General features: G+C 36.5%; 1 protein-coding gene across 1 annotated transcript in view; it reads left to right on the top strand.

Moving 5' to 3' along the window:
* TYR (tyrosinase) overlaps positions 1-20328 on the top strand; it is a 77196-nt gene that overhangs the window by 33076 nt on the left and 23792 nt on the right. The window contains 1 exon segment of the mRNA XM_028517022.2: positions 2580-2727. Coding sequence (XP_028372823.1) covers positions 2580-2727 — 148 coding nt within the window.

Here is a 20328-nt window from a genome sequence, read left to right as displayed (position 1 = left end):
TCTATTTGAGAGAGAAACACAGACAGAGAGATAGACCCATTGATTTGTTGTTCCACTTATTTATACATTCAGTTGTTGAGTCTTGTATGTGCCTTCACTGGGGATCAAATCTGCAACCTTGGCTTTTAGGGATGATGCTCTAACCAAATGAGTTACCCAGCCAGAGTCTAATAATTACTTTAGGTGTACAAATCCCCAGTTATAAAAACAGGTATGGGGAGGTAAAGTACATCATAGGAAATATAATCAATAAAATTATAATAACTATGTATAGTGTCATACAGGTACAAGATTAATTGGGTTAAGTTATATAAATGTCTAATTACTATTTTGTACACCTGGAACTAATATAATATTGTGTGTTGATGGTAATTGAAAAATATAAACATTTAAAAAATAAATTATAACTAAATTATTTAATGATAACTTAATCCAGGAGATTAGGTTAAGTCACATGAAAGTTTTTACAAGTTTAAATTTTTATACCAGCTGTTGTTGCAGAAAAGTAAGATGGGCTGATATAATGGCTTTTTAAAAAAATGTTTCAAGTATAACATAATATTTAGGCATAATTCTGTGGGAAAATAGAATAAAAAGAAGAGATTAAGTAAAAAAGGAAACCCCATAAAATTTTAGAGTATAATAAAGTATGTTTAAGTATTTTTTACATAAATGATGGTGAATAAGATACATTTTCTAAAAGTGATATTAAATTGTTAGTTTTTAAATTTATACTATTTGTAACATCCTTGAAATTATGTCCTCTGAAACTATTCCTAATTATGATTAAAACATTTTGGAATCTACTTTAAATGTTTCATTTGATACTACTCAAGAATAAGCTTGAAGTCCATTGCTCTACAGAACTTTGCCCTGCATGGTATGTGATTCATTGCTACATGGGAAAGGCAGTAAAGCATGCAGTTAAGAGCTTAGGCTCTACAAAAAAACAGGTTGATGTTCTAACCTTAACTCCTCTTACTTGTTTTTTAATCTTAGACAAGTTACTTGACCTCTCTAAGCCCCTTTTTCCCAAGTCTATATAATGGAGATGATGAAGGTAATTATTTTGTAGCATCATTCTCAAGGTTGTATGAAATTAGTTATGTCAAGCCAGAAAAATTCCTGCACATAGTGATTGTCAATGATAAAAGCTGACATAGATAAGAGAGTTCAGATGGGAGGTAAGTGATTGTTCTTGGACTAAGTTTTCAGAGGTACCAGGACTTAATATGGTCTCTTAGAATGAATTAAAAAAGTTAAAAGAAGGGAATGAATCCCTAGCTGAGGGGTCAGAGCTACTCCGATCCACAAAGCATCAAATGCAAAAGTCAAAAACTGCACCTTTAGAAATGAAGAGGTGGATTACAAAATCCTATGTGCACAAAATAAAGCTAGACCTCCCCTGTCCGAATTGTAATGCTTTAATGGTGTCTATTCTACATCATCATCATCATTGTCATCATTGTCATCATTGTCATCATCATCTTACCAGTTTCTGCTTACTTGATATTTTTAAAAGATGAAATTCAATAATATGGCCTTGGTCATAGTTCCCTAACTTGGTTCCAGCTTAGAATTTAACTCTATTACTCTGACATCTTTGTCTTGTTCTCAGCCTTGAGTTCTGCTTATATTTTGTTTTGACTAAATGTACTTAAATGATGTCTTATTCTACCTCTTCCCAGGGAGTGTGTGAGAGAGAACACAAAATATCAAGAGCTTAGATCTTGAAGTTTAATTAAAATGAGTTAAAATCCCAACTCTACCACTACTTCTGTAGCCTTGGGAAACTCAGAATTTCTCTGAACCTCAGTTTCCTCTTATTTACAATGGGAATAATAATTCCTAATTGACAGAGTTGCTGTAGATTAGAGAACATATATCACAAAGAAGCATTTAGTCCAATTAACATTCAGAAAACAATAGCTCTTATTATAACTATTATTCCCACAATTAGTCCTGATGCAGTGAATGGAACAAATTAATGGAGTTCTGATGAACTCTGAAACGAATGTTTTGCAAAATCAAATACACTCTCACCTGATGCCTGTTCCCCCACCCCTCACCCAGACCCCAGACTGTTGATAATGCACAGTGATGTGGAAGGTCAGGCATATTATACTTTCTCTGGAGCTAGAATCCAAAATTAAAGGTAACCACCAGAACTGGAAAGCAAAATGACACATATCAGGCTAGAAAGGTCTGTTCTAAATGTTACAGACTGAAGTGAGAATAACTATGCTGATAATTATAAAAAAAGGTCTAACTACTTTTCAGTATCTAAAGGAGGAATAATAGGCAGGAGCAACAGAAGGGAGTACAAGTTGGCTCAACCTAACTTATCTGATTAATCAGTTCACAGTACCCAGATTAATACCATTCAATTCCAGAAAGATTTATTAAATATTCACTGGATATTCAGAATGTAAAATATCCCAATACAGAATGAATTTTATTATTCATTCTATGACTTTGAATTAGGCTTGTGCTTGTTATTGTAAACCAAATGAAATAATCACTTAGATTTTCAATCATTAAAGTAAACTAATCTTTTTCAATATTCTTTTCACTAACAGGATTCGCTAGTCCACTTACTGGGATAGCAGATGCCTCCCGAAGCACTATGCACAATGCCTTGCACGTGTATATGAATGGAACAATGTCTCAGGTACAAGGATCTGCCAACGACCCCATTTTCCTTCTTCACCATGCATTCGTTGACAGGTTGGTGGACAGTTCTTTATAAATTGTGTGCATGTTGGTGGTAAATGAGTATGACATTATCTATTCCATTTGCCAAGGAGCTATGATGGCCTATTGTCTCAGATCAGGTTCTCTAAGAAACGGAATTTAAACTAAGGATTTGAATGTAAATGTTTTACTGAAGTGTTTTATTACAGAGAAACCAGATAGAATAAGTAAAGCAGGTAAGAAAAAGGAAGAAGCCAAATAAGAGTACAGTTTCAGTCAAAGTCCCAGTCTTAGCCAGATCTTAGTAGAGTGTAAAGTACACATCAGTTTGTCTTACCTTAAGACAAAGGAACTGATTTTTTGGACTCCCACATTGAATAGCCATTGGCTACATTGTTTAGAGTCAGGAAGGTGGGTACATAGAGTTGGTACAAGGCTATCTAATGCCATCTGAACAGGGCACTAATCTGCTGTATCTCATATATATATTTTCTCTTTCTGGTATTATATTGTTATTTCTTCTTTTCTAACCTTATATTGTTACATATAAATAGATACAGTCTTTGATCTCAATGACTGGCCTGAGAATTATATGAACAGTTCTCCAGACAGGATCCACTATGGCCCAATCATCCTGTTTACAGCAATTTAATTCCCCTGGAGTTCCCCTCTCCCTTATTAACCCTTATCATTGATAGCAGAGGAGAAAGTATATGGAGGATGGTCAGCTGTCTGTATCTGTTATTAAAGAGAAGAGAAGAAAATAAAGCATCAAATCATGACAGACAAATGTAGGGTTTTTTTCCTGTTCCTTCTAAAGTAATTTTCTCACAACAGCTAATGAACAAAGAGCACAGATTTATATCAACTGTTAAGATAATACTGTCATTGTCTTTAGTAAATATAACAGGTTCCATTTTTCCTGTTGTAAAGATAGAGAAACTAAAACTGAAAACTAAATGTTTTACTCATCACCATTTCCACCTCAGTCATGCTCCCAGGAACATGGACATAATATTAAATAACAAAGTGACTAGAAGTCTGAAAGATTATTAGAAAGATTGTTATTGCCTTCATGGCAACTCTAATATTATAGGAATTAATTAATATCACAAGTCAAGTTTTACTCAGAAAACAGTTATTTATTTATTTATTTTTATATTTTTAGGGAGAGAGAAAAAGAGGAATAGAAACATCGATGTGAGAAAGAAACATTGATCTATTGCCTCTCAAACATGCTCCAACTGGGAACTGAACCCACAACCCAGTCATGTGCCCTGACTGGGAAATGAACCAGCAAGATTTTGCTTTGCAGGATGACTCCCAACCAACTGAGCCATATCAGTCAGGGCCAGAAAATACTTTTTAAGAAAGTGTATATACATTAAAAATTATCATGGCAATATAATACTATAACCACCTATACCCATATATAAAGGAGGGTTGGATCAACATCATACCAGAAAAAATAGATTGAACTTTTTTTTTACTGAGTCATTTTTTATATTGTATTGTCCTTGTGAGTTTTTGGCAGTTTTTATATTCAGTGTTATCTCATGAATTAAAAGAATTCTAGATTCCCTAGATACTTAATGTCTTAGGCAAGGAATCTTAAACTATGGTTTATAGGTCAAATCTATCTTCTACCTTCTTTGTAAATAAGGTTTTATTGGCACACAGGCACAATTATTTATTAACATATTGTCTGTGCTGCTTTTATGCTAAAAGGCAGAGTTGAATAGTTGTGACCAAGATCAAATGGCCCACAAACTGAAAAATATTTAGTTTTTATCACCATAGAGAAAAAAATTTGTTGACCCCTGCCAGAACACAAAATTTCATAATTATATACTTATATACCAGATAAAAGGAAAAAAGTTGAGCTTTAGCTAGCCCACTAAATATATATTTATTAAAAAGTGCTATAATTAAATTCAATATCTGGAGTCATGTCTGATTAACAGAAACAAAGCCATTAGGCAGGTGGGTTTTAGATGCCACTCTTGACACCTTTGAAAATAAAAAAATTCTGCCCTCCCAGAATTCTTGGTTCAACTTATCTTAATATGCCTGGGGCAACTTCAGCCCAATCAGCTCCCTCAGCACTCCTGGCAGTCCTGGAAGGACTGCTACTTCAAGCACTGCAGGGCTAGGAACATAAGTACCTATTGAGTCATCCTCCCAGAAACTCCAGCAGAACAGAGGAAGACCAGAGGCTGCTGATAGCGAAGAACTATAGAGTAAGACAACTCCAGACTTGCCTGGAGAAGAATTTGTAAAGGTAGAGATCAGGGAGAATGAAGAAGCAGTCCAAAAGATGTTTGTAGAAGCCACCAGAGGGTTTGAGGAGCCTGTGGTGCAGGAGAGGCCTGATTTTGAAATATACTTAATGATGTGTGATGATGATCCACCCACACCTAAGGAAGACTCATAGATGCAGCCTGATGAGGAAGAAGATGGAAAAGTTTGTCCACCAGCAGTGGGAGCTGCCATTAAGATCATCCTGCAGTTAATGAGAAAGTTTAACTTTGGTCTGTCAACAGTCACATAGGCCTTTTCTAAAATTAGTGGTGAGCCCTGGCTGGTGTGACTCAGTGGATCGAATACCAGCCTGCAAAATGGACAGGTCACTGATTCAATTCTCAGTAAGGGCACATACCTGAGTTGCAGGCCAGGTCCCCAGTCCGTGGTGTGTGAGAGGCAACCCATCCGAAACGTCAATCACATTGCTGTTTCTCTCTCTCCCTTTCCCTCTCTCCAAAAATAAATAAATAAAACCGTTTAAAAAATACAGTGGTGAGCTGAAGGCTACTGCTTCCTTTTCAGAGCCTACTCAGAGGGCTGATGGGATCCCATTTGGAAACTTAGATTTCCAAAAAATGATGAGGATACTTGAGATTCATTGATCAAAAAATCTGGTGCTCAGAATGCAACTCAGATAACTGCTTTCCAAAAGACATAATCAAGAAGATAATGAGAAAGAAAAAGATGTGGCAGATAAAAAGGTGTGGCAGATAAGGTAGGAAAAAAATTGTGACCATTGAAACTTAGAGATTCTTTTATTGAAAACCTGTCTTTGGACCAATGATCTGTGAGTCCTAGATTTTTGTAGCCAATCAGTGTGTAGGAGGATAAAAATTAAAGGTATTGGGTATGTTCACAACTGTCCCTGGCAGTATCAGTGTTCTTATTAAAGGAAAAGATAAATCAGAGATATATCAGTGATTTTCCATCTCATGGCACACATAAACTTATTACAAAATCTGTGGCACACCCCAAAATATAGTTTTTGCTGATGTGACAGAAAATACAGGTATACTTTTGATTCATTCATACCAGACTGCTTTGTTGTGTTGGCTTTTGTCATTTTTTTAATTTGACAATTTAAGGCAAAAGAGGTCAGTGCCCCGAACTAAAAAGTCAGGTATTGCATGTTTTAAAAAGTCTTGCAGCACACCAGTTGAAAATCGCTGGTCTACACAGTAGTAAGTTTTTTGGGGGGGGGGGGGGGGGTGGAAACCCTGTTATATTGGTGATAGGAGCTAGTGACCAAGTCAAAGGAGGAAAATTAAGAGACAGGTGTTTCCAGGCAGTGTGAATGAAGAGCCTCCTGTCCTTTGGCAGCAGCTCCTCTAGACTGTGATGGATTCCAAATCAAGAATCTAGAAATGTGGAAAGATTTCTTTGCAATACCTTGAGCATGGACTATATCAAACCCTTGCATCCTCCAGTGAACTCTGATTTGTAGACTTCTTTGAAAACCCATGTTCCCTTTTGTAACTTAATATTTGGGGACCCTGCTCCTTGGCTCTTCTTTTCTTCCAGTACTTGTCAGTCAATATCTACACGTGTTTATTTTCCTACCACCCAGTCTTGTGTAAAGTACAGGCAATACCCAAGAGAGTCTCAAGAATAGTCTTACTTGGTTACTAGGAATGTTTTTTTATTTAATAAGTATATTTTTGTGCTAAGGCTGTGATAGATTTAAAAATTAGTGGATTAATTCTTCTTTGTTCTGTTGCTTTCATTATTGAAAATAAATAAAACTGGGTATTTAAGTCTCCAAAAATAAATAAATAAATGAATAAAATATAGTGTGTTTTTTTATTTAGAAAAATATATAAAGCAGACAAGTGGGAAAATTGCCTAAAACCTATTCTATCTTCTAAAAAAAAAAAAAAAAACAGAGCCATGGCTTGTGTGGCTCAGTGGACTGAGCACCAGCCTGAAAACCAAAGGGTCACTCTTTTGATTCCCAATCAAGGCACATGCCTGGGTTGTGGGCCAGGTCCCCAGTAAGGGGCACTCAAGAGGCAACAACATATTGATGTTTCTCTCCTTCTCTCCCTCCCTTCCCCTCTAAAAAAATAAATATATAAAATCTTAAAAATAAAATAAAATTTTAAAAATTTAGAAAATTTGGGGAAGTATAAAAAGGATCAAATTAATAAAATAAGTCCCCATTCACTATTCTCTTCTTGTCCCTGGGAGGAAAAAAAGCATATTATTTATCTTGTGTACAGTAGAGAATTGTATTTGCACATGATTCTGTACTTTTTTCCTACTTAATCATCTATCTTAGATATATTTCCACATCAATACATGCAGATCTACCTTTTTCCTTGTAAAATCTGTTTTAGAATTCCATTGTATGTCAAGACAATGAGAAAACAAGCCACCAACTGGGACAAAATATTTGCAAAACACACATCTGCTAAAGAATTGTTATCCAAAATATACAAAGAACTCTAAAAACTCAGCAATAAAAAAATAAAGGATTTAAAAATAGGTCAAAATCCTTACTAGATACCTCACCAAAAAAATACATAATGGCAAAAATGAGCATATGAAAATATACTCCACATCATATATCATCCTATCCCCTTGTAAACTGAATTAAAATAAGATACCACTACACATCTATTAAAATGCTCAAAATCTGGAACACTAGTAACACCAAATACTGGGGAGGATGTGGAGCAACAGGAATCTCATTCATTACTAATGGGAATATAAAATATTACAGCTTGCTTTGAAGACAGTATGGTACCTTCTTGTTCCTTGGTATTTACCCAAAGGAGCTAAAAATGTATGACCACCAAAAAACCTGTACATAAATGTTTAGAGCAACTTTAAAATTTCCAAAGCTTGGAGGCAAACAAAATATCCTCCAGTATGTGAATGGATAAGTAATAAGTAATGGATGGTACATTTAGAAATGGAATATAATTCAGCAATAAAAAGAAATGACCTATCAAGCCATGAAAAGACATGGAGGAAACTTACATATATATTACCAAGGAAAGAAGCAAATATGAAAAGTTTATATACTGTCTGATCCCAACTTTCTGAGATCCTGGAAAAGGCAAAACTATGGAGACTGTGCAGTGATCAGTGTTTGCCAAGGGTAGGGATGAGGGAGAATAGGGAGAGCACAGAGCATTCTTAGGGCAGTGAAAGTACTCTGTATGATACTATAATGGCAGATGTATGTCAGCATATACTTGTCCGAGCCCTCTAATGTACAGTACCCCTAGTGACCCCTAATGTAAACTGTGGACTTTGGGTGATAATGATGTGCCATGTAGGTCCATCAGTTGTAACAATGCACCACTCTGGTGGGGGCAGGGGTTTACCTGGGAAATCTCTGTACCTTCCTCTCAATTTTGTTGTAAACCTAAAGCTTCTCTAAAACACAAACCAACCAAACAGAAGTAAGGCTATGACCTACTTAATATTTTAAATAACTGAAGTGACTGGTAAACACTGTGCTGTTGTTACCTGATATCAGACAAAGCACCATTTTATTAGAAACATAAAATGGATAGTGAGGAAACTGTTGAATCTTTTTCTTTTCTTTCTTAAATAGTAAAGAATATAATAAAGTTGGCATAAAGTACAGAGAGATATTCTGGTTACATACAGAATCTCTGGCATTTAAAAAGTAAAAAATAATCCTTTATATTGTAGGAAAAGGCAATAAGCACTAATCGAAGGAAAAAAGGCCATCAGAATTGAGAACAATTTGCTATGGTTTTTAACAAATTTTATAACTTTTTTTTTAAGTTAGGTATTATAAATCAGGTCAAATAAAATTTGCTTTCCAAATTTTGTCCTTCCATATTTTGGAAAAACCTGACACTTTCAGGATTTTTAAGGGCTTCACAAAGTCAGCACTAATTATAATATTAAGATGCTATTGACATTCAATGTGTGTATAATTTCTATCTTTAAATGAATCAATCGAGGTTTTTAAATAAGAATTTCATTGTATAGACATGCCATAATTTAGAAATCACTTATTAACAGGCATTTTAGTTGTTTCTCTCTCTTTTGCTAAACAATATATATAAATATATGATTTTGATTTGTGAATATAGCTAAAGATCAAATTCTCAACACTGGAATTGAAAGGTGTTTATCACACTTTATTGCATTTAAAATTGTTAGATATTTCCAAATTGCCTTCCAAAAGTGACTGTGCCAGCTTCATTCTCACAGAGAATGAAAGTGTTTCTGTCCTCCTGCCCTAGGTGTGATGTGCCTTTTTAATCTTTGCTACTCTGAAAAGTATTCATTAGTATTCATTAGAATTTCTCTATTTCCTATATATGTTATGTAATATATATTTTTTCTAAAATGTCTGTTTGCATTCTCTGCTCTTTCATATTAGGTCTATTTATCTTTTTATTCCTGAACTATATAGGCTTGTCATACTTTATCTTAACTGTTCATTTTTGTCAAAACATTGCAAATATTTTCTGTAGTCCTTAATTATCTTTTAACATGTAAGTGTTATGCTTCTAGCTACTCAGAATTTGTTTTTATATGGTCCTTTTTATGCGATCTTTTGTTCATGGCTTCAGAGTCCTTAATTTTTTGTACTTTCATTTGTAAAAATATTGAATTGAGCTAAAGCTCCAAGGTCCTTTCTGGACTTTACAATACTCTGGATAATTTTTTTTAAATGACACTAGAATACATTAGCACAAATAAGGGCTTTAGCAGATTTCTTAGTGACAGCTTAATCATGCTTTTAATTATGATTAATAGGTAACTGACAGATAAGTCCAATTCATACTTAAAATTATGTTCCTCCACTATTCAGATTAAGGCCTGACAAGGGACTTGACACTCTCGTCATGTTTGAAAGATAAAAAACAAAACAAAACAAAACAAAAAAACCTTTCTGGCAAGGAGAGAGGGTTGAGGAGTAATCACTGAAACAAAAAGAACAGTTTGGAGTTTTGTTTATTCTCTTTCTCTAAGAATATTGGATTTGGGGCATGCTAAAGATAGAAAAAATTGAAACTTTTAACTAACCTAACATTACAACACCCATCAAGCAAAGGTGAAATTTTCACAGTGGAATAGAGAGCTTTTATACCTATTGCTTCCTAAGGAAAGAAGATGAACATTAGTGCTAGATGGTGCCCTGTGGATAAATGTCAAAGCAATAGACAGGTGGCTTTGGAAAGCCTTCCATTTCCTTGGCACCTAATCACTCAAGAAGGGCCCAGGCGAACAAAAGCAAGCACACTTCTACATGCTTGTGGTCATTCATCTGCTAATTCAACAAGCATTAAATGTTCTCTGTGTGTTGCGTGCTATATCAGGCCATGGGGATGCAGCAGTCACTAATACTATTCCTCCCTACCCAATGCCTCCCAGTCTACGTGTGTGCATAACAAAATGCAACTTCTGTAGTAATGGTGGTTTAATGGGCTAGAATATGTAGGAGCAAAGAAAAAAGCTCAAGGAAGTAAAGACCACAAGAGCAGTCTAGTTCAAGCATTGCATCTGCAGCACCTACCACCATGCCTGACACTGAATGGATATGCAATGGATATTCTGTTGTTACATCCTATTGTTTGGAGCACTCTTATAATGGTGGCCTTGTGAATAAGGGGTAGGATTTTTACCTGTGAAATTTGGTAATAAAAACCTTTAATTCATAGGAAACAAAGCAAGAAAGTGTGAGGTCAAAAACAAAACAAAAATAAAAAAACAAAACAGATTTTTAGAAATAGGCAATAGTTAAAACTACTAAAAGACTAAAAGCACAGCTGGCATTTGGTGCTTGCTGTGCACCAAGTGCTAAGTGCATCATATGGGTTGACTCATTTAACATTTGCAGCAGTCTTACCAGTTAGCTGTCATTATCATCCCCATCTTACAGATAAATGGACTGAAGCACAGAAAGGTTAAGTAACATGTCAGGATATGAATCCATGTTCTTAAACTTTTCTATATTCTGTTCCATAAAGGATTTAGAGAGAGACTTCACAGAAGAAATGTTAGTATATATAAACTAGTTCTTATAAAGATAGTAGAGTATTAAGGGACTTTTTAAAGAATACACAATATTTTGTTCTTTACTCACTGTTCTCAGTGCTCTACAGTGTTGACAACACCTCACTGTTTCTTCTGTAGCTTGTCTCTCTAGTGCATGGGAATCCTGATGAGGTATAAACCTGAAGCAAAACATTCCTGGGCTGGCAAGCTTGCCCCACTCTTCAGCTACAGATTAATTACATGTTTTGGAGTGACTTCTTGGCTGTATTCGCCACTGAGGCTCCCCCTCCATTCTGCTCCCCAAGCATCCTCTGGGCCATCCGGCTAAGAAGGCTGCCCTGACCCGCGTGCCCATAAGCCAAGTACCTGCTGAGTTGGCAGACCACAAATAATCCAGGCAGAAGGCAGGTCCCTGGAGCTTCAAGGATGAATAGCAGATTGCTTGCCTGCTGGTGATTGCAAGGCTGAAGCTTGCTCAGAAAGGCAGATATCCCAGGGTTTTGGAAGGAGGTGAGCTCGGAAACCAGAGAAATGTCTTCAAGCCTACTCTAGGAATCAGACAGATGGCAGAGGAGGATCTGTCTGTTTCTTGGTTTCATTTCATACTGTTGGATTGTGACCAACTTTAAAAATACTCCCTGTTTGTTTTCAAAAGCAGGAGAATTAATTCCCTAGAACACATAGCAGTTGTATCACTATAGTCATCCTTATCCATGTCCCCACAACTATTTTTGTTCTTGCTGCTATTGTTGAATTGAGCTCTTGTACCAATCTGCTTTGTTTGAACTTATCTGTGGATTTGTCTGTTTCTTCCACTAAATCTTAAGTTCCATGAAGACAGGGTTTATGTATTGAACATCCCTTGAATTTAACAAAGACCCAAGCACCTAACATAGACCCTGGCATATAAGAGACATTCATTAAATGCTTACTAAAGTGTTGTATAACTGATCATTCTAAGTCAGGCAGCCTTATTTTGTTGTGGAGCAAAATATTAACCTAAGGGAATTGAACTGGGATTCTATTAGCCGATAAAGAAACCACATGGCAACCTAAAGAATGTTCCTTGTACAATGTGGAAAATCTCTAGGCTCTTTGCATGATTAATGCATTTTAGTATTAGGGAAATTAAGTTGTTTAAATTAATATTGATAACTTGAAAATCTTAATAAAAGAGGATAAAGGAACATGAGTTGTCATCAATATTTGTTGAACTTTAAAATCTGAAAAAAAAATAGTAAGATAAATCAACTCCCCGCTCCCTCACTTTTTTTTTATAAATAAGGAGATCAGGGCTCAGAGAGGGTGAGCTTCCCAAGGACACAGTGTTTTACAAAATAGAGGGAAGAATGTTTTGAGGCCTTGTGGTGCAAGGTGGAGGCCCCAGAGACAGAAAGGAATTTTTAACATGACAGGGGGATATTTAACCAAGGAAGGCAGAAGCAGCATGACTATTGGAAGGTTCTCACCATAATTATTTAGAGAGCCTAATCCTTTCTTTTCTTGGCCATAAAATTCTGTTAATATTACTACCTGTTAAAGTTGTAGGTTTGGTAATGAATATATTTTTATAAACACACACACAAGTTCTTAGCACACAATTATAAGACAGCCAAAGTCCCTGCCATTAATATTCTTATATTCTAGTAAGGGAGAATACAAGTAGAGAAATAAAGAAATGAGTACAAAATTCAATTAAGTACTATTGTGTGATATATAGTATATATTTTATAAAAATTACTTGAAACATTTCCAATTCAGATAGGCTAGTCACAGCTGGCATTGCCAAGGCAGTGAGCTATGACTTGACACTGGGTTCATTAGAAGCAGTAAACCATAGAAAATTCTTTTTGGAAAAGTGTTTCAGAAAGCAAGAACAAACTCAAAAGGCCCATGGAAGGAAAGAGCTTAGCTTTTCTCAAGGAGACCAACAAAGCTAAAGATGGTGAACAAAAGGAAGCTGGTATAAAATGATTAGTGGGAATCAGCAGAGACCTAAGTACAATGGAAAGACTTTAAATCATTTTACCAAGGTACTAAAATAACTTTAAGTAGACTGACATTTTTAAAAGTTATCCTGACTGCTGTATAAATGAATTGTTGGGGTGAGAACTTCAGTAGGGACATAGATTACTATTCCAATGGTCCAGGTGAGAGATGATAGTGGTTACAGTGAGATGGGTGACAGTGGAGCTATAGGGAATAAAACTCAGTCCATGTGCATTTTAGCAGTAAAACCAACTAGACATATCAACAGACTATGTGGTGGTATAAATATAGCTAATGCTAAAAAGAAAAGGAAGGTGGACTCAAGGATATCTCCTAGGTTCAGGCGCATTAGAAAAGAAAATGGGGTTGTTTACTGAAATAGAAAAGACTAGGCTAGCAATACATTTATTAAAGAAAACTGAATCAAGACGGGTTTTAAAAAATATATTAGGGTCTTTTTTGGATATGGTTATTAGCTATCCAAGAGAGGCTGCCAAGTAGTTGGTTGGGTTGAAGTATGGAACTCAAAAGAAAGAAAGGGGTCAGAGACATATATTTGATTTGTTATCCTACAGACATTAAATAACATCATGGGAGTAGATGAGATCACCCAGGGACTGAGTATAAATAGAGAAGAAAAGTGACAGTCTGGTACACCCATCATTAAGAGGATGAGGGGATACAGATGAGTCAGAGAAGCAGACTAAAAACCATTGGCCAAAGAGGGAAGGGGAAAACGTGAACATTAAGTCATAAAAGTCATACAGGCAAACAATTTCTAGAATGAGGGAGTGGACAAGTATATCAAGTGCTGTTAAGAGATTAAGGCAATGGGGAGAGGAAATGCCTATTGGGTCTGTCAATCTTGTTTATCTTTCCAAAGAATGAGCTCTTGGATTCATTGACTTTTTGTATCATTTTCTTAGACTCTGTTTCATGTATTTTTGCTCTGACCTTTATTATTTACTTTCTTTTACTCAGGGCTTTCTTTGTTGTTCTTTTTTTGAGCTCTTTTAAGTATAAAGTTAGTCTTTATTTAAGCCTTTTCTTGTTTCTTGAGATAGGCCTGCAACGCTATTAATTTCCCTCTTAGGACTGCTTTCCCAGTGTCCCACAGATTTTCATTGGTGTGTTGTCATTTTCATTTCTTTCATGGTATCCTTTGATTTCTTCCTTGATCTCTTTATTGACCATTCATTGTTTAATAACACATTATTTAGCTCCCATGTCATGTATTTTTCAGTGTTCTTCTTATAGTTGATTTCTAGTTTTATAGCATTGTGATCAGAGAAAGTGCTTGATATGATTCCAATCTTCTTAAATTTATTGAGACTTGTTTTGTGTCCTAACACGTGGTCTATCCTGGAAAATGTTCTATGTGTACTTGAAAAGTATGTATTTTCTGCTACTTGGGGGTGAAATGCCCTGAAGATATCAATTAAATCTATTTGATCTAGTGTGTCATTTAAGGCCACTGTCTTGTTGATTTTCTGTCTGGAAGATCTGTCCTTTGAAGTCAGTGTGGTGTTAAAATCCCCAATTATGACTGTATTTCTGTCAATCCCTTCTTTTATGTCCCTCAAGATTTGCTTTACATACTTAGGTGCTCCTGTGTTGGGTGCATAAATGTTTACTAGGGTTATATCTTCTTGTTCGATTGTTACCTTTAATATTAGGTAGTGTCCTTCTGTGTTTTATACTATACAGCCTTGGTTTTAAAGTTTATTTTGTTGGCTGTAAGTGTTACTAGCCTAGCTTTTTTTTTCTTTCCATTTGCATGAAATATATTTTCCATCCCTTTACTTATAGTTTGTGTGTACCTTTCAATCTGAGGTGGGTATCTTGGAGGCAGCATATATATGGGTCTTGTTTTCTTATTCATTGGGTGACCCTATGTCTTTTGGTTGGAGTATTTAAGCCATTTTTATTTAAGGTGATTATTAACAGGTACATATTTATTGACATTTTATTTCTTAAACTATTTTCCTCTGTTTTTTTTCTTCTTTTTCTCTTTTGTCTTCTTAAAGCAAGCCCTTTAACATTTGTTGCAGTTCTGGTATGGTATTAACAAGTTCCTTGAGCTTTTTCTCCTCTGGGAAGCTTCTCATTTCCCCTGAAAATTTAAATGATAGCCTTCCTGTGTAAGAAGCCTTGGTTGTATGTCCTTGCTTTTCATCACCTTGAATATTTCATGCTAATCCTTTCTGGCCTGAAATGTTTCTGTTGAGAAATCAGATGACAGTCTAATTGGAGCTCCCTTGTAGGTAACTACCTGATTTTCTCTTGCAACTTTTAGGATTCTTGCCTTCTCTTTAAGTCTCGTTATTTTAATTATGATGGTGTCTTGGTGTAGGCCCCTTTGGGTTCATCTTGTTTGGAACTCTCTGTGTTTCCTTAACTTGGGTGTTTTTCTCTCACCAGACTAGGGAAGTTTTCCATCATTATTTCTTCAAATAGATTCTCGATCCCTTGCCCACTTTCTTTCTTCTGGTATTCTCATGATGTGGATGTCAGTCTGCTTCATGTTATCCCAAAGGTTTCTTAGGCTATCCTCATTTTTTTAAATTATTTTTTTCTTTTGCTGCTCTGCTTGAGTGTTTTTTCTACCCTGTCTTCCAAATCGCTGATTTGATTTTCTGTTTCATCCAACCTACTGTTTATTCTTTCCAGTGTATTATTTATTTCAGATATTCCATTCATTGTTTCTCTCTGGTCTTTTTTATTGTTCCTATGTCTTTTTAAGTTGTTTAGTATCTTTATAATCATTACTCTAAACTCTATATCTGATCAATTGCTTGCCTCCCTTCCTTTAGTTCTTTTTCTGGAGGATTCTATTGTTCTTTCGTTTGGGGGCTATTTTTTGTCTTTCCATTTCAACTGCCTCTTTTCATTTGTTTTTCTGTATTAGGTAGCTCCACAGACTCTGTGTGGACCTATGTCAGATGTCTATAACTGGCCCTGGGCAACCTGTTTGGAGCTATCAGTGATCCACAGCTTTTGGCTTTCTCTGCTGTGCCTGGGTATGTGCAGAAAGAGCCAGGCTATGAATCAAGGCCAGCTTTTACCAGCACTGGGCCCAGGAGAGGGTCAGCTAAAGTCTCAGAGTTACCAGAGGTTGGCCTTCATTATTAAACTTAATCACTGGTGTAACCTCAAGCTGTACTCAGCCGCCTGGCTTAAGCTTCACAGAGTAGGGCAGAGTAATTTCTGTGGGTGGGGTTATTGCTTCTTCTTAGGCTGATGACACTTGGAGGGGAGTGCTTTTCCTGACAAAGCTGGCCTCTGTAGTGTGGGGAATTACTCAGCCCAGGAATCCAGGTGGCTGTTCCTTCAGTGCTCTCCCCAGAGTCACCAGCCCCAGGCTTGCCTCACACAAATCTAGTCCACTCTGCCCTTCTGCCAGAGCCCAGGGTAAGTGGCTGTAAACAGAAGTTTGTGTGTTAGCCCTATAAAAGTCTTGCTGTATCTCCAGCCATCTCTCTGTGGTGGACAGAAACCACACTGCTTTTCATAGTTGATATTATCTGGGTTCCATTCTTCGTTTTGGTGCTGAAGACTGGGGAACCAAGCTTGGGGTTTAGACCCCACACTTCTCAGGGGGATCACCCTTGGCTGCTTAAATACCCCTCCAAAACTTTAGCCACCACCCATGGGAGCCAACTAGCCTCTTGTATCTCCTCCACACTCTCTGCCAGTCTTGTGGTGAAGAGGTGTCTTCCTTCTGTTCTTGGTTGTAAGGCTTTTCTCCAGCTAGTGTTCAGTTGGTTATTCAGGATGATTTCTCTACAATTTAGTTGAAATTCTAGTTTGGTCCTGGAGTGAGGTTTGTGCAGCTTCTATTTACTCCTCTACCACCTTCGATCTCTGCCTATTGGGTCTGAAAACATTGGGGTAGCTGTGACCCTGAGAGCAGCAGTTTTAGTAGAATGGAAGCATGAGAAGCTATAGTAAATAGGTAATATTTTGGAGTAATATTAGTAATATTTACTAATATATAGTAAATATAGTAAATATTTTGAAATTTTTTAGACCAGGAAAGGAGCAGAGAAATGGGAAGCAGAAGTGGGGATATGGGATCAAAGGAGGAATTAGGACTCTTAATTTTTTTAAGGACAGAGGATATTAAAGCATATTTATGAAACTATTGGAAATGAAACAAGTGCAAAGGAAGAGACACAATAGTGAAAAAGAAAATCTGCCTGAGCAAGGTTCTTGAGATTTGAGGTCCAAAGACCAATTGAGAGGTGGACATTTGTGATGACTAGGGTTGGATCTTCCTTTAGACCTGGAGGGAGACAAAGAATACATAGGATATAGATGCACATGTGCTTGTAAACTTGGTGTTGGAAATTAGGGTATTCTGACCTGATTACTTCTATATTGTCATCAAAATATAATGGGAGGTTTTCAGGTCTAAGTGGGGTGGGCTGACTGAGAGAATCAGAATAGGAAAGGAAGATTTTGTGTAAAGTTAGAGAAAAAATATTAGATAAGTAATCTAGTATGACAATGGTTTGCTAACTTAAAGAAACATGCTGGTTGGACAATAGCAAAGAAATAAACATAATGGCTTTTATTTAACATCTGCTTAATACTATTCAAAGGCATTTCCATATATACCATATTTTTGGTTCTTAAAAAAAGTATTTTTATCCCCTTTTTAAAAGTTTGAAGGTTAAGGCTCGGAAAGATTAAATATTTACCCAAAGTTTCAGAGCTATTAATGACTGAAAAAGGATTTTAACTCATTAGTATTACTTGAAAGTGCCCATCTTTCAGTTCTATCATTATCCCAACTAAGAGGTCACTGGTAGTACCATCAGAAACCAGAAACGTGTCTGTAGAGTAATAGATTAGCCTGTTAGGGCTGCTATAACAAAGTACCATGGACTCTGTGGTATAAACAAGACAAATTTATTTTTCAGAAGTCTTGAGGCTAGAAGTACATAATCAAAGTATTGGCAGGGTTAGCTTCTCTCTCCTTGGCTTGTATATGGCCATCTTCTCCCAGTGTCTTCATATGGTGTTTTTACACACATGTCTGGGTTTTTAAATTCCTCTTCGTATAAGGACACCAGTCACACTGGGTTAAGGCTCACCCTAAAGACCTCACTTTAACTTAATTACTTCTTTAAAGAACCTGTTTCAAATTATGTCATATTCTGAGGTCCTATGAATTAGGACTTCAACATATAAATTTTGGGGGGGCAGGGGTGAGGCACATTTCAGCCCATGATAGGTGGTAAAAATAAATCAAATTGTAGTAGAAAGAATGTAGAATATGAATTGAAAGTGTCAAAGTTGTCCATGCTTTTAAAAAATGGATGACAAAATAAAACCAAGAGGACAGCAACATGTTTGACAGGAAGAATAATTAAGAAGAAAGGATTCTGGAATGGCCTTTTTTTCTTTAACAATAAGAGATACATGGCTGAATTTGTAATTTAAAGAAAATTTGCTAAGGAAATGAGAGAAAAAACATTAAAGTGAAGCACACTGAAATGCTTTAAAAAGTAAACTATGAAAAATATGGTTTCAATTCTAAAAGATCATTCTGTAGGGTAAATTACCCCACATTGTCTCCTAAAGAAAACTAATCAAAGAATCATGCTATATAAAATATCCATAGAAACTATTATACTGAGAACCTCATTTGTCAAATTATTCATACAATGTTTTTTATTGTATGAAATTTATTAAGATGATTTAGTTAATATAAAGGTTTCTGGAAATATCAAAACAAAATTTCTGCATGTAAGGTTGGCAAAGCAGAAAACCAAGGATGTATAATACAAATGTTATTTCCATCCTGGAGTCAAGAAGGCCCAAGATAACCTGTTGTCAAGTATAAAATGGCACAATAGTCTAGAATAACAATGAGGATGAGAATCAGTTGGAAACTCAGGAAAGATTATATTATTAAACTCAATAAGTCAAAAATAGCAGTAATGAAAAAGGTTTTCTGTAGCTGTGTCCTTATGCAAAGCAATCAGAAGGAAGATTTTATATATACATATATAGTTATCAAAGACAAAAGTTATTTTTTTAAGTGCTTTTTTCCCTCAACAAAAGAAGCAGGAAAACCCCTTAATCTCAGGGAGAAAAAGAAGACAAGAAGAACAAGCTTCAAGATGTATATTGTAGGATGCCTAGTGTCAATCAGTACAGCTTGGCATTTGGTGGCAGAATTCTTAGCTCCTTCCCAGAGGCAGCTGATCTTTGCCTGGAAACAAGGCAAGAACTGGGGTGTAGGTGCAAATGTTTCCTCCCATTTCCCAGCATCTGATGTCTTTTTCCATATAAAAAGAGAAGAAAGAGAGAGAGAGTGAGAAGGGAGGGAAGGAAGGACGGAAGGAAGGAAGGAAGGAAGGAAGGAAGGAAGGAAGGAAGGAAGGAAGGAAGGAAGGAGGGAGGGAGGGAGGGAGGGAGGGAGGGAGGGAGGGAGGGAGGGAGGGAGGGGGGAAGGAAGGGAGGAAGGAAAGGAAGGAAGGAAAGGAAGAAAGAGGAAGAAAGATGGGTAGATTTGTGGCTGCAGTGGCTTAGTTGGTTGGGTGGGTGTCATCCTACCAAACTGAAAGTTCTGCAGTTCAGTTTTCAGGAGGGAACATGCCTAGGTTGCCAAGCTCCATCCCTAGTCTGGGTAAGGGCCAGGGTGCATGTGCAAGGACACAAGCTGATATTTCTCTTGCACATCGATGCTCTCTGTTCTCTCCTCTTCTTCCCATCCCTACCCTCCCTAAAATTAAATAAATAAATAAATAAAACACTAAAACCCTCCTGTGATCTGAGCAATTTTTCTACCTCTCCCTCACTAGCAGCCAATCAGCCCATTAGAAGCCTGTGCTCGTGCAGCCCAGAGCACAGATGTACATGTTCTTCACCTTCGACCTGGGCAGGCCCAACATGTCTTCTCTTCTGCCTCCCATTCTTTCCCATGGGCACTCAGTAATGGCTGATGGAAAAGAGCTGGTAAGTGGTTGAGAATTCTCTCTGTCTTGGATTCCCAGAAATTCTAAATGGTTTCATAGCCCACTGTAGCTTAATTAATTGTTAAAATTTGTTTTCCTCATCCAATTGTATAACTTTTACTCTTTCCTCTCATATTCTGCCAAAGTCAAAACAGTTCACATGTCCTGGCTCTCCTCAACATGGCTTACCACACGTTAGAATCAGCTTGCCTGGCTTCCCTGTGACTCTAGCTCTCTGATGAAGCAAAAATATGATTTTTAAGTTGCAAATTTTTCTTAATGTTAAATTGGGAATGACTGTTCTCTTGCAATATTTTTACCTCTTAAGCAGAAGCAGAACTGATTGCTGATAAGTATTAATTTCTCCTCTCTACTCAGTCAC

Source organism: Phyllostomus discolor, chromosome 6, assembly GCF_004126475.2.
Source record: "Phyllostomus discolor isolate MPI-MPIP mPhyDis1 chromosome 6, mPhyDis1.pri.v3, whole genome shotgun sequence".
NCBI lineage: Eukaryota > Metazoa > Chordata > Mammalia > Chiroptera > Phyllostomidae > Phyllostomus > Phyllostomus discolor.
The sequence above is the reverse complement of the archived record's forward strand: the minus strand, read 5'-3'. Positions and strand labels throughout refer to the sequence as shown.